The 15093-nt window shown below is 43.9% G+C and overlaps 1 protein-coding gene across 3 annotated transcripts in view; it reads left to right on the top strand.

Annotated features, from left to right (window-relative positions):
* LOC137371882 (contactin-associated protein-like 5) overlaps window positions 1-15093 on the top strand; it is a 761481-nt gene that overhangs the window by 226511 nt on the left and 519877 nt on the right. For all 3 annotated transcript variants that reach the window (XM_068034863.1, XM_068034865.1, XM_068034866.1), the window contains one exon: window positions 7718-7824. In XM_068034863.1, the coding sequence (XP_067890964.1) occupies window positions 7718-7824 (107 nt within the window). The remainder of the gene's footprint in view (window positions 1-7717; window positions 7825-15093) is intronic.

The raw sequence follows: 15093 nt of genomic DNA, 5'->3' as shown, positions 1-15093 counted from the left end.
TTATTCAGGAGTCACAAGGAAAGGTGGGCTGCTACTTTCTTTAAAATTAATGGCAATAGATTAAGAGACAGGCAAAGAAGAACATGACTAGGCAATGTGATGAAATGGTATATATGTTATTATGGGCTGGTATAATCCACCTACACAGTGTTTGAAAAGAATGGAGTGCAATGGTCATGGTGAGGGAAACTAAATGTGTGCAGGCGTGTGCATAACTGTGGGTGTGTGTGTGTATATATCTATCTATGTGTGTGTGTAATAAAGAGAAAACAAATGAGTTTTCTCAGAGATGAAAAAACGTTGGTTAGAATTCATTAGATTGTACATGATAAGCAGAAGAATGGGCTGTTCGGTTGAACAGGTTTTTGTTCCTTCTATACAGCCTGACATCATCTTGTTGGAAATCTTTGGATTTTAGGGTTTTCACCCCCAAAAGATAAATTCTATACGAACATACAAATTAGGAGCAGGAGTAGGCCTTTCGGCCCTTCGAGCCTGCTTCGCCATTCAGTACATTCATGGCTGAACTGATTACTTCACATTTCCACCTACCCCCAATAACCTTCCACCCCCTTGCTTATCAAGAATCTATCTACCTCTGCCTTAAAAATATTCAAAGACTCAGCTTCCACCGCCTTTTGAGGAAGAGCATTTCAAAGAGTCACAGAACTCAGAGAAACCAAGTCATTTATATAAATTGTAAAAGGTTGAAGCCCCAGTACAAATCCCTGTGGCACACCACTCGTTACACCTTGCCAACCAGAAAATGACTCATTTATGCTTACTCTCTGTTTCCTGTTAGCTAGCTAATCTTCTATCCATGTCAATATGTTACTCCCTACACCATGAGCTTTTATTTTCTGCAATAACCTTTGACACATTTACATCCTTGCTTAAATAAGGAGACCAGTACTGCAGATGTGGTCTCACCAATGTCCTGTATAGCTGAAGCATAAGCTCCCTACTTTTGTATTCAATTCTCCTCACGATAAACGATAACATTCTATTTGCTTTCCTAATTAGATGCTGTACCTGCATTCTAACCTTTTGTGATTCATGCACTAGGACACCCAGATCCCTCTGCATCTCAGAGTTATACAATCTCTCACCATTTAGATAATATGCTTCTTTTTTATTCTTCCTGCCAAAGTGGACAATTTCACACTTTCCCACATGATACTCCATTTGCCAGGTATTGTCAACCTTATCATATGACTACTGGAAATCTAAGTTCAATGCATCCATCGGTTCCCCTTCATCCACAGCACATGTAATTCCCTGAAAGCACGCCAATAAATTGGTTAAACATGATTTCCCTTTCACAAAACCATATTGACTCTGCCTGATTACCTTGAATTTTTCTAAATGCCCTGCTATAACGTCTTTAATAATAGCTTCCAATATTTTCACTAAGATAGATGTTAAGCTAACTGGCCTCTAGTTTCCTGCTTTCTGTCTCCCTCCCTTTTTGAATAAAGGAGTTACATTGGCTATTTTCCAATCTAACGGAACCTTCCCCGAATCTAGGGAAGTTTGTAAAATTAAAACTAATGCATCAACTATGTCAATAGCCACTTCTTTTAACACTCTAGTCCATCACTTCATCACTTGTCAGCCCACAGCTCCAACAATTTGTTCAGTATCACTTCCCTGGTGATTGTAATTTTCTTGAGTTCCTCCCCACCATCCATTTCCTGACTTACAGCTAATAGCGGGATGTCACTTGTACCATCAATAGTGAAGACTGATGAAAAATATCTGTTCAATTTATCTGCCATCTCCTTATTATCCATTATTAATTCCCCGGACTCACTTTCTATAGGACCAACGCACACTTTGTTAACTCTTTCTTTCTTAAATATCTATAGAAACTCTTAGTATCAGTCTTTTTTTATTTCTAGCTAGCTTTCTCTCGTACTCTAATTTTACCCTCCTTATCAATCTTTTAGTCATTCTTTGCTGTTTTTTTATATTCTGTCCAATCTTCTGACCTGCCTCCCATCTTTTCACAATTATAGGCTTTTTCTTGAAGTTTGTTATCTTTAACTATTTTAGTAAAGCACGGAAGTCAGGTCCCACCCTTGGAATTTTTCTTTCTCGTTGAAATGTATCTATTCTGAAATATTCCTTTAAATGTCGGCCACTGTATCTTTATTGGCATGTGTTGGGAAGGTGGGACCTGTACAAGTTGGACGGGTTGCACCTGAACCAGAATGGGACCAATGTCTTTGCTGGGAGGTTTGCTAGTGCTGTTGGCGGGGGTTTAAACTAATTTGACAGTGGGATGGGATACAGAGTAAAGGTACAGTAGGGGATGATGCACAGTCAAATATAGAAGAGAAACTGAGTCAGTCTGGAAGGCAGAGTAAATATAGACCTGTTAATGTACAAGCGAATAACACCAGGCTGGATTGCATCTATTTTAACGCAATGAGTCTTACTCGTAAGGCAGATGAATTGTGGGCCTAGATTAACATATGGGAATATGGTATTATTGCTATCACAGAGACATGGTTGAGGGAAGGGCAGGACTGGCAGCTCAATATTCCAGGAAAAAGAATCTTCAGGCGTGACAGGGGAGGGTGTAAAAGGAGGTGGCATTGCACTGTTGATCAAGGAGTAAACTACTGCAGTAAGGAGGGATGATATCTTAGAAGGTTCCTCAAATGAGGCCATATGGGTAGAACTTAAAAACAAAAAGGGGACAATCACTTGGCTGGGAGTGTACTACAGGTCTCCAAACAGTCAGGGAGAGATAGAGGAGCAGATATGTAGGCAAATCTCAGAGAGGTGTAAAAATAATAGGGTAATAGTAGTAGGAGATTTCAACTTCCCCAATATCAACTGCAATAGTCTTAGTGCAAAAGGCTTAAAGGGGGCAGAATTCTTAAAGTTCATACAGGAGAGCTTTTTGAGCCAGCACGTAGAAAGTCCTACAAGAGAAGGGGTGGTACTGGACCTAATTCTAGGGAATGAAGCAAGACAAATGATAGAAGTATAAGTGGGGGAGCATTTTGGGGATAGTGACCAACACTCTAAGATTTCAGGTAGTTATGGAAAAGGACAGAGAGACCGAAAATAAAAGTACTGAATTAGGGCTAGGCTGATTTCAATATGATGGAACAGGATCTGGCCAAAGTGGACTGGGAGCAGTTACTTATAGGAAAGTCTACATAAGACCAGTGGGAATCATTCAAAAAGGAAATAGTGAGAGTTCAGGGCCAACATGTTCCCGTAAAGGTGAAGGGTAGGACCAACAAGTCCAGGGAACCCTGGATGTCAAGGGATATAGAGGATTGGATAAGGGAAAAAAAGGAGGCGTATGGCAGATTCAGAGCACTGAAAACAGCGGAGGCACTAGAGGAGTATAGAAAGTGTAGGGGGCTACTTAAAAAAGTAATTAGGAGAGTGAAGAGGGGACATGAAAAAACACTGGCGGGCAAGATAAAGGGAAATCCCAAGGCGTTTTTAAAATTATATTAAGGGCAAGAGGATAACCAGGGAAAGAGTAGGTCACATTAGGGACCAAAGTGGCAATCTGTTTATGGAGCCGGAGGACATAGGTGAGGTTTTAAATGATTACTTTTCATCTGTGTTCACTATGGAGAAGGATGATGTCGGTGTAGAAATCAGGGAAGGGGGATTGTGATATACTGGAACAAATTAGCATTGAAAGGGAGGAAGTATTAGCTGTTTTAGCGGGCTTAAAAGAGGATAAATCCCCAGGCCCAGATGAGATGTATCCCAGGCTGTTATGTGAGGCAAGGGAGGAGATAGCAGGGCCTCTAACACAAATTTTCAAATCCTCTCTGGCCACAGGAGAGATACCAGAGGACTGGAGGATAGTGAATGTGGTACCATTATTCAAGAAGGGTAGCAAGGATAAACCAGGTAATTAATCTAGAGTTTAGAAGAATGAGAGGAGATGTAATTGAGGTATATAAGATGATTAAGGGGATTGACAAAGTAGACGTAGAGAGGATGTTTTCTCTGGTGGGGCAATCTAGAATGAGAGGTCATAGTTTTAGGATAAGGGGTAGCAGATTTAAAACAGAAATGAGGAGAAATTACTTCTCTCAAAGGGTCGCAAGTCTGTGGAATTCACTACCCCAGAGTGCGGTGGATGCAGGACCTTGAGGAAATTTAAGGAGGAGATAGACAGATTTTTAATTAGTAATGGGTTGAAGGGTTCTGGAGAATAGGCAGGAAAGTGGAGTTGAGGCCGAGATGAGATTAGCCACGATCATATTGAATGGTGGAGCAGGTTCGAGGGGCTGAATTGCCTACTCCTGCTCCTAGTTCTTGTGTCCTTATGACACGAAAATTGGTGGTTTTATAAATAGTGAGGAGGAAAGCCTTAGATTACAGGATGATGTCGATGGACTGGTCAGATGGGCGGAGCAGTGGCAAATGGAATTTAATCCTGAGAAGTGTGAGGTAATGCATTTTGGGAGGACTAACAAGGTAAGGGAATATACAATGGATGGTAGGACCCTAGGAAGTACAGAGGGTCAGAGGGACCTTGGTGTACTTGTCCATAGATCACTGAAGGCATCAGCAGAGGTAGATAAGGTGGTTAGGAAGGCATATGGGGTACTTGCCTTTATTAGCTGAGTCATAGAATATAAGATTAGGGAGGTTATGATGGAGCTGTATAAAACGCTAGTTAGGCCACAGCTGGAGTACTGTGTACAGTTCTGGGCACCGCACTAGAGGAAGGATATGATTACACTGGAGAGGGTGCAGGGGAGCTTCAGGATCTGGCCTGGGCTGGAGCATTTCAGCTATGAAGAGAGACTGGATAGGCTAGGATTGTTTTCCTTAGAGCAGAGAGGGCTGAGGGGGGACCTGATTGAGGTATACAAAATTATGAGGGGCGTAGATAGGATAGATATGAAGAAACTTTTTCCCTTAGCAGAGGGGTCAGTAACCAGGGGGTATAGATTTAAGGTAAGGGGCAGGAGGCTTAGAGGGGATTTGAGGAAATGTTTTTTCACCCAGAAGGTGGTTGGAAACTGGAGCACACTGCCTGAAGGGGTGGTAGAGGCAGGAACCCTCATAACATTTAAGAAGTATTTAGATGAGCACTTGAAATGCCATAGCATACAAGGCTATGGGCCAAGTGCTGGAAAATGGGATTAGAATAGATAGGTGCTTGATGGCCAGCAGAGACACAATGGACCGAAGGGCCTGTTTCTGTGCTGTATAACTCTATGACTCCGTGACCTATCCCTTAACCTAATTTGCCAGTTCACTTTAGCTAGCACTGCTTTCGTGTCCTCATAATTGCCCTTATTTTAATTTAAAATTCTAGTCGGGCCCACTCTTCTCTCCCTCAAACTGAATGTAAAATTCAATCATATTATGATCACTGCAACCTAGGGGTGCCTTAACTATAAGGTCATTAATTTATCCTATCTCATTGCACTATACCAGGTCTAATATAGCCTGCTCTCTGGTTGGTCCCAGAATGTATTTTTTCAAGAAATTATCCTGAAAGCATTTTATGTACTCCTCATCTAGGCTATCTCTGCCCATCTGATTTTTCTAGTCTATATGTAGGTTAACATCCCTCATAAATATTGTTGTACCTTGATGACAAATTGCCATTATTTCTTCCTTTATATCCTGTCCCACAGTGTGACTAATGTTAGGTGACCTGTACACCACGCTCAGAAGTGACTTCTTGCCTTTATAATTTCTCATCTCTGCCTAAACTGCTTCTACATCCTGGTCTCCTGAACTTAGGTCATCCCTCTCTATTGCCCTAATACCATTATTAATTAACAGAGCCACCCTTCCACCTTTTCCTAGCTTCCTGTCCTTCCTAAATGCCATGTACCCTTCAATATTCAGGTGCCAATCTATGTCGTTTATGTCATCAGATCACATTTATTTCTATTTGCCCTCTCAGTTCATCTGTTTTGTTTTGAATGCTATGTGTATTCAGATACAGAGCCTTTAGTTTTGTTCTTTTATTTATTTTTTTAACCTCTAGCCTTATCTGTTGATTTACTCTTAGATTTGTAAGCTCTGTCCCTTCCTGTCACAATCTGTTTATCATTTCCCATATTAATACCTTTCTCTCTTACCTTGTCTCTACTCCTTGATTTACCATATCTTCCCAAATTTGATCCCTTGCCTACACTATTCAGTTTAAAACCCTCTCTACTTCCCTAGTTATGCAGCTCACTAGAACACTGGCCCCAGCATGGTTCAGGTGTAGACAGTCCCAATGTACAGCCACCACTTTCCCCAGTACTGGTGCCAGTGCCCCAAGTACCGGAACCCACTTCTATCACACCAGTCTTTGAGCCACACATTAATTTCTCTCATCTCATTTGCCCTATGCCAATTTGCATGTGGCTCAGGTAATAATCCATAGATTATTTACCTTCGAGGTTCTGCTGCTTAATTTGGCGCCTAGTTCCTCATACTGACTATGCAGAACCTCTTTCCTTGTCCTGCCTATGTCATTGGTACCAACATGGACCACAACAACCGGATCCTCCCCCCTCCTACTGTAAGTTCCTCTCCAGCCCTGAGCAGATGTCCTGAACCCTGGCACCAGGCAGGCAACACAACTGTCTGGACTCTTGCTCTTTGCGACAGAGAACAGTGTCAATCCCCCGAACTATACTGTCCCCTACTACCAGTGCATTCCTTTTTTCTCCCTCCACTTGAGTGGATTGTGGTGTACATCTTGAGTGTTGTTGGCGCTGCACTCATCCAGGCAAGTGCAGAGTTTTCCATCACACTCCTGAATTGTGCCTCGTCAGTTGTGGAAAGGCTTTAGAGGATCATGACGTGAATTACTTGACACAGAATACTTAGCCTTGTAGCTCCAGTATTTTGTGGCTGGTCCCATTGAGCTTCCGGTCAATGTTGACCCTCAGGATGTTAATGGTGGATATTTGACAATAGTAATCCCATGTTATTGAAAGGGTAATTTACCAATAATTATTCGACTTAAGCTTCTCTGGCAATTTTAATGAGAAATTAATTTGCAAGTATGGCAACTTCATGAAAATCATGGAGATTAACCACGGGATGCTGGCGTAGCAGCACAAATCAGTCAATAACTTTTGCCGATTCACAGGGTATCTCTTCCTCGCTACAAGTTTCTGGACAATTTGCGGATTAATAATGATGTGCATCATTCAGATGCTGTTATATTGTTAGCAAAATCTGTCTTTTTCTTTGTTTACAACTTTAGTTCTAAAACAAAGCACATATTTTCTCATACAGCTGAATTCCCCCAATGTTTTGACTCAAGTTCATGAAAATCCTTGATAATTAGACAGACCAGAGATGTTTACATGAGTACATTTAATATTAAATTTTTACATGACATGTACTACCATTCTGAACCATCCAGTGCATTCTTTGTTCAGTATGTCATCTAGTTTTCTCATAGAGTCTGTTCGAATACTTGGGACATTATTGCAAGCTATAAAATAAAAGCAAAGTACTGCAGATGCTGGAAATCTGGAATAAAAACAAAAAGTGCTGGAAATAGTCAGCTGGTCTGGCAGTATCTGTGGAGAAAGAAGCAGAGTTAATGTTTCAGGTCAGTGACCTTTGCCAGTTCTGATGACCTGTTAACTCTGCTTCTTTCTCCACAGATGCTACTAGACCTGCTGAGTATTTCCAGCAATTTTCGTTACTATCATTGCAAGCAAGATGGTTGTCATAACATCAACTCTTGTAATTGTAGGTGTTTGCCAAATTACTGTGAGCACGACGGAGAATGCTCTCAGTCCTGGAGTACCTTTTACTGTGACTGCGCAGGGACTGGCTACACAGGAGAAACCTGCCACAGCTGTGAGTATCCCTGACATTACTATTGTTTCTCTTTCGAGAATGAAGGTGCAGCACAATGCAACATTTTGTGTTGCAAAATGAGAAATTAATGCAGTGTAAATTGTACTTTGATCATTCTAACCCCAGTGATTCAAATTTCCCAATTTTAATTGAAAGGGTTGAATCGTGATCGCGCGGCAGATGTTAGTGCACATCCTGTAATAGAAAAATAATTGTTCTGCTCTGTTCCTTCAGTCAGTTCGGGGGTCACTTGTTCTCTCCAGTAGGTGCTGCATAGGTTGTTGCTACCTGATCATAAGTTCAACGCATCACATGAGCTGAAAATTTAATGAAGGAACTGGAAAACTGGACATATTTTAATGCTTGAAAGTGGCATTGAGTTTTATCTCATTTTGAAGGGAGGACACCTAGTCTATATGAATAGTCTCGATCATTTTTGGAAAGACAACTGGGAGCCAACTAGAATACGTGATTCACCACAGATAGTCAACAACAATTTATATTTAGAAAATTTGACACCGTGTTGCCGAAGAAGGCAGGTGACCAAAAGCTTAGTCAAAGAGGAAGATTTAAAAGAGCATCTGGAAGGAGGAGAAAGAGGTAGAGAGGCAGAGGTTTAGGGAGGGAATTCCAGAGCTCAGAATTTTGGCAGCTGAAGGCACAGCCACCATCCAGATATCTGTGTCACTCCTCTGGCTGTTCCTTAGAAGTCATAAATGTATTTATACTACAGACAATAGACACATTGGGGTTGGGGGGTGGGTGGGGGGGGGTAGATTTATGCTCCCCCCCCCCCCCCACCGTGGTGAGTTTGGAAGTGGGGAGAGCATAAAATCGGTTAGGACGATGGTGGAGGTGGTTCCATCCTGCCTCCACAAAAATTTAGTCCGGGACGGAAAGGCCTTCCCAACCTGTTGCCAGTTGAGGCCCATAACTGGGCAATTAGCGGCCCTGTCGCCATACAAGAAGCACAGCACAGAAAACTGTGCGAATGCTTCCTGGCTCTGGGGGGTATGGGGAGGATGGGGGCTCCCTCGTTAAAAGACACTTATGTCTGAACAAGGGGCCTGGCATCAGGAAGGGAGGGCCTGCTGAGTGTCACCCCCCCCCGCCCTTGCTGCCCACTGCCCTCCCCCCGATCCCCAGCGAACCTCACCAGCGAAACCCCTCCTGCCATGACCAATCTGAGGTCTGGTTCCAGCGATGCTCCCCAGCATCTGGTAGGTGCACCTGCAGTAGCAGCCACTGCCTCTGATTGGCTGGCAGCTTTGCAAGGGCGGGACTTCCAGTGACGGGGTCCTTTATCCCACGGAAGGCCTGCTGCTGCTCACTTAAGTGCCTGATTGGAACTAAATTTGGCAGGCCTTGTGTAGAAGTGGCGATGTGGGGATCTCTGCATCGGTTCCTTCTGATGTCGAGACCCCCACCGCCAGGATAAAATTTGCCTCATTGAATGGCACTCTATCACTGAACAAAACTTTTAAGCTTTGTTTAGTTATTAGTGAATTAATGGTGAAATTGAGCATTCCATTACTCAAGAGGCTGAATTTTTCGACTCCAATGGGGGCGGACACAGAATATCACAGCGCCAGCCGCATGCCTGTTCCCCAGATCCATGCTGCCCCTGGATCATTTTCCTGAAGGCGGGTTGGTGGTGGGGGGAGCAGCAGGCCTACCCACCCACAAGTGGCAGGTAGCCAAGTCAGAAGGCCTATTAAGGCCTAACGTCAGCGGCCGAATGGTCTCTGGAGGCATCAGGGAACAGTGTAGCTGGCTAGAGGCGGCCCCCTGGCAGCAGACCAGGGGCCGGCACTCCAAGCAGGCTCAGAGACCCTCCCTTCCTGCCTGCCTGGCTTCAGCAAGCAGCCTCAGGCCACCCTGTGGAGAGGCCTTCCCACCACATGGCGGCCCAGCCGCTGAGGCAAATTTTAGATTTAAAGTTAAAAAAGTTGGAGAAGGGCACCTCCGTTTTGGCTCCCTCTTAATTGAATGAAAAGGCAGAATGCTGTTTCTTCAGTGCTAGAAGGCCTCCTATTGGCCCTCCAGCTTCGAGAGCCCACCCAATCATCCTTAATGGGATGGTGGGCCCGCTCTCTGGTCATGAATTGGCCGATTCAGGGAAAAATCACAGTTGGGTGACTGTTTCCCATGCATTGGGGACTCTGACCCCATTTGATCATGATGGTGGGATTCCGAAACCCACCGGGAAAATCCTGCCCTGTGTGAAGTTTATAGAAAGCTTTCCCCTGATGCCCGTAAAGGTGCAATGCCCTGGTATTATTCACCTCCTAATCACAGCATCATTGCATCACTTCTGTGTGACCTCGCTGCACATTCTGTATCTTTTCCTCCTTTTGCAAGAGCAGTCATTATCTTTACAACAGTGGGAACAGCAGTTTGTTTGGTAGATATGTGCACTGTGCCTTTGGATGACTGGCTTGCTTATTCGTAAACAGCGATGTGCAGGGGTTTCAGTGGCTTGTGTGTGGAAAGGAGAGCAAATGGACGAAGTTATTGGGAGGGTAAAAGACCAGCTGGTTCAGAAAGTCTATGTCCTACTGCCAAGTGCAATTGAACATCAGGACCCTCAATGTGCCCACCCCCAAGGAGCATGTAATCACCTGGGAGCAGCAAACACAAAACAGTGGAGATTTAAATTGGGAGAAGTGTATAATGGACTGTTAATCTGACATTGAACATTATTCACCATCAGCCAAAGTCAAAAACTGCCCCGTGGCTCTTATAGCCTCATTCAGTATAACTAAAGCCTTTTACAGGGCTGAACCAGTAATAGTAGATGCTGCCTCAGAAAGCAATGAGCCAATCCCCCAGGCCATGAGAGGCAAAAAAAAAACAGATTAAAAGAAACACCCAAGACTATTTCAGGGAAAGCAGGAGTTCTGATCATGAGCCACATGTCCCAAGTTACCACCTATCTCTTGTATGGAGTGGTATTAGCCATAACCTGCTACTTGCCCAGCTGTCAACACTTGCAGTTAATTCACATTTGCTATATGAGCTGGCAACTTGTTCTAAAACTCAATGATCCGCTGTAAAAATGACAACCCCCTGACCTCTAGCCGACCTCTATGCTTATGTAACTGAGGTGTTAATCCCCTCATTAACTCTAACCTACCTAATTCAAATCCTATATTTTGGGAACCTCGGGCTTCAGCTGCTCTCGTTAACCTATGTAATTCAGGTGGCCACATAGAAGCATTGTGTTCATAGGGTGAATACAAGTGGAGAAGGTCATTTTTTTTTATCCTATCATGGAATGTGGGCATCGCTGGCTAGGCCAGCATTTATTGCCCATCCCGAATTGCGCTTGAGAAGGTGGTGGTGAGGTGCCTTCTTGAACCGCTGCAGTCTTTAGGGTATAGGTACACCCATGGTGCTGTTAGGGAGGCAGTTCCAGAATGTGGCTACAAGGAACGGCAATATAGTTCCAAGTCAGGACGGTATGTGGCTTGGAGGGGAACTTGCAGGTGCTGATTTACCCATGCATCTGCTGCCCTTGTCCTGCTAGGTGGTAGAGGTCACTGGTTTGGAAGGTGCTGTTGAAGGAGCCTTGGTGAGTTGCTGCAGTGCATTCTGTAGATGGTACACACTGCTGCCACTATGCGTCGGTGCTGGATGGGGTATCGATCAAGCGGGCTGCTTTGTCCTGGATGGTGTTGAGCTTCTTGAGTGTTGTTGGAGCTGCACCCATCTAGGCAAGTGGAGAGTATTCCATCACACTCCTGACTTGTGCCTTGTAGATGGTGGACAGGCATTGGGGAGACAGGAGGTGAGTTACTCACCACAGAATTCCCAGCCACTGACCTGCTCTTGTAGCCACAATACTTAAATGCCTGGTCCAGTTCAGCTTCTGGTCAATGGTAAATTTGTTGCATTTCAACTCTTCTGTTCACAAAGAACTTTCAGTTCTACCCCGCTCCCCTCTCTCCTTCCCCCTCTCTCCCTCCCCCACCCCTCCTCCTCCCCCTCCTAACAAACTTATTAGCGAGAGGCAGCATGGTTTTGTGAAGGGGAAGTCGTGTCTCACTAACTTGATTGAGTTTTTTGAGGAAGTAACGAAGATGATTGATGAAAGAAGGGCAGTGGATGTTATCTATATGGACTTCAGTCAAGCCTTTGACAAGGTCCCTCATGGCAGACTGGTACAAAAGGTGAAGTCAGACGGGATCAGAGGTGAGCTGGCAAGATGGATACAGAACTGGCTCGGTCATAGAAGACAGAGGGTAGCAGTGGAAGGGTGCTTTTCTGAATGGAGTGATGTGACTAGTGGTGTTCCGCAGGGATCAGTGCTGGGACCTTTGCTGTTTGTAGTATATATAAATGATTTGGAGGAAAATGTAGCTGGTCTGATTAGTAAGTTTGCGGACGACACTAAGGTTGATGGAGTTGCGGACAGTGATGAGGATTGTCAGAGGATACAGCAGGGTATAGATCGGTTGGGGACTTGGGCGGAGAAATGGCAGATGGAGTTTAACCCGGACAAATGTGAGGTAATGCATTTTGGAAGGTCTAATGCAGGTGGGAAGTATACAGTAAATGGCAGAACCCTTAGGAGTATTGACAGGCAGAGAGATCTGGGCGTACAGGTCCACAGGTCACTGAAAGTGGCAACGCAGGTGGATAAGGTAGTCAAGAAGGCATACGGCATGCTTGCCTTCATAGAATATAAAAATTGGCAAGTCATGCTGCAGCTGTACAGAACTTTAGTTAGGCCACACTTAGAATATTGCATGCAATTCTGGTTGCCACACTACCAGAAGGATGTGGAGGCTTTGGAGAGGGTACAGAGGAGGTTTACCAGGATGTTGCCTGGTCTGGAGGGCATTAGCTATGAGGAGAGGTTGGATAAACTTGGATTGTTTTCACTGGAACGATGGAGGTGGAGGGGCGACATGATAGAGGTTTACAAAGTTATGAGTGGCATGGACAGAGTGGATAGTCAAAAGCTTTTTCCCAGGGTGGAAGAGTCAGTTACTAGGGGACATAGGTTTAAGGTGAGGGGCAAGTTTAGAGGGGATGTGTGAGGCAAGATCTTTACACAGAGGATGGTGAGTGCCTGGAACTTGCTGCCGGGGGAGGTGGTGGAAGCAAGTACGATAGCGACGTTAAAGAGGCATCTTGACAAATACATAAATAGGATGGGAATAGAGGGTTACGGTCCCCGGAAGTGCAGAAGGTTGTAGTTTAGGCAGGCATCAAGATCGGCGCAGGCTTGGAGGGCCGAATGGCCTGTTTCTGTGCTGTACTGTTCTTTGTTCTTTGAAATATGATGTTGTGGCTATAACAGAGACCTGGCTCAAAGAAGGGCAGGACTGAATGTTAAATATTCCTGGATACAAGATGTTCAAGAAAGATACGAAAGGGAAAAATGGGGGGGCGATATTGATTAAGGAGACCATTGCAGTGCTGGAGAAAAAGGATGTCCCAGAAGGGTCGAGGAAAGAATCTATATGACTAGAGCTAAGGAACAAAAAAGGTGCAGTTACATTGCTCGATGTTCTCTAGAGGCCACCAGCTAGTGGGAAGGACATGGAGGAATAACTTTGCAAGGAAATTACAGAGATATGCAAAACTTAGAATAGTTATAATGGGGGACTTTAATTATCCAAACATAGACTGGAATAATAGTAGTGTAAAGGACAGTGAGGGGCAAGAGTTTCTAGAGTGTGTTCATGAAAATTTTCTACAGCAGTATGTTTCTAGAAAGGAGGCACTGCTAGACTGGGTTCTTGGGATTGAGGTGGGCCAAGTGGATCAAGTATCAGTAGGACATAATTTAGGGCACAATGATCATTGTATCATAAGGCTTAGGCTGACGATGGAAAAGGACAAAGAACAATCCAGAGTAAGAATAATTAACTGGAAGAAAGCCAACTTCAATGGAGTAAGAATGGAGCTGGGGCAAATAAATTGGAATCAAAGGTTGGCAGAAAAATTGGTAGCTGAACAATGGGCTACCTTCAGTCACAGTCAAGGTATCTTCCCTCGAAGTGGAAAGGTAGGGCAAACAAATTCAGAACTTCCTGGATGAGAAAGGGGGTAGAGATTAAGACAAAGAAGAAAAAGTGTGCTTATGACAGATGCCAGGTAGAAAATACTATTGAGAACCAGGCTGAATATGAACGGTCCAGAGGGGAAGTGAAAAAGCAAATAAGAGAAGCAAAGAGAGAGCATGAAAAGAGACTGGAGCTAACATTAAACAGAATCCTAAAGTTTTCTGTAGATATATAAATAGTAATAGGATGCTAAAAGGAGGAGTGAAGTTGACTAGGGGCCAACAAGGGGAATTACGCATGGAGGCAGAGGGCATAGTTGAAGTATTAAATAAATACTTTGCATCTGTCTTTACCAAGGAAGAAGATGTAACCCAGGCAATGGTGAAAGAAGAGGTAATTCAGACACTGGAAGGCTTTAAAATTGATGAAGAGTACGTACTAGATAGGCTGTCTGTACTTAAACACCAGGACCGGCATCCAAGGATACTGAGGGAAGTGAGGCTGGAAATCGTGGAGACTCTGGCAATCATTTTTTCGTCTTTCTTAAATTCGGGGGTGGTGCCAGAGAACTGGAGAATTGCAGATGTTACATCCTTGTTGAAAAAAGGGTGTAAAGATAAGCCCAACAACTGCAAGCCAGTCAGTTCAACTTCTAGAAAGAATAATTATTCTGGAAAGAAAAATTAATAGTCACATGCACAAATATGGGTTCATTGAAGAAAGCCAGCATGGATTTCTTAAAGGAAAATCATGTTTAACTAACTTGCTGGTGTTTTCTGAGGAGGTAACAGAGAGGGTTGATGAGAGCAATGCAGCTGATGTGATGTGCACGGACTTTGAAAAGGCGTTTGATACAGTGCCACACAATAGACTTGTGAGTAAACTTGTAAAGGGACAGTAGCAACATTGATAGGGAATTGGCTGAGTGACAGGAAACCAAGAATAATGGTTAATGGATGTTTTTCGGGCTAGAGGAAGCTTTCTAGTAGAGTTCCACAAGGGTCAGTGTTGGGACCCTTGCTTTTCCTGATCTATATTAATAACCTAGATCTTTGTGTACAGGGCACAATTTCAAAGTTTGCGGATGATACGAAATCTGGAAGCATTGTAAACTGTGAGGAGGATTGTGTAGAACTTCAAAAGGGCATAGACAATTTGGTGGAGTGGGCGGACTGATGGCAGATGAAGTTCATTGTGGAGAAATGTGAAGTGATGCATTTTGGTAGGAAGAAAATGGAGAGACAATATAGAA

Source organism: Heterodontus francisci, chromosome 7 (genome assembly GCF_036365525.1).
Source record: "Heterodontus francisci isolate sHetFra1 chromosome 7, sHetFra1.hap1, whole genome shotgun sequence".
In the NCBI taxonomy this organism is placed as follows: Eukaryota; Metazoa; Chordata; class Chondrichthyes; order Heterodontiformes; family Heterodontidae; genus Heterodontus; species Heterodontus francisci.
The sequence above is the reverse complement of the archived record's forward strand: the minus strand, read 5'-3'. Positions and strand labels throughout refer to the sequence as shown.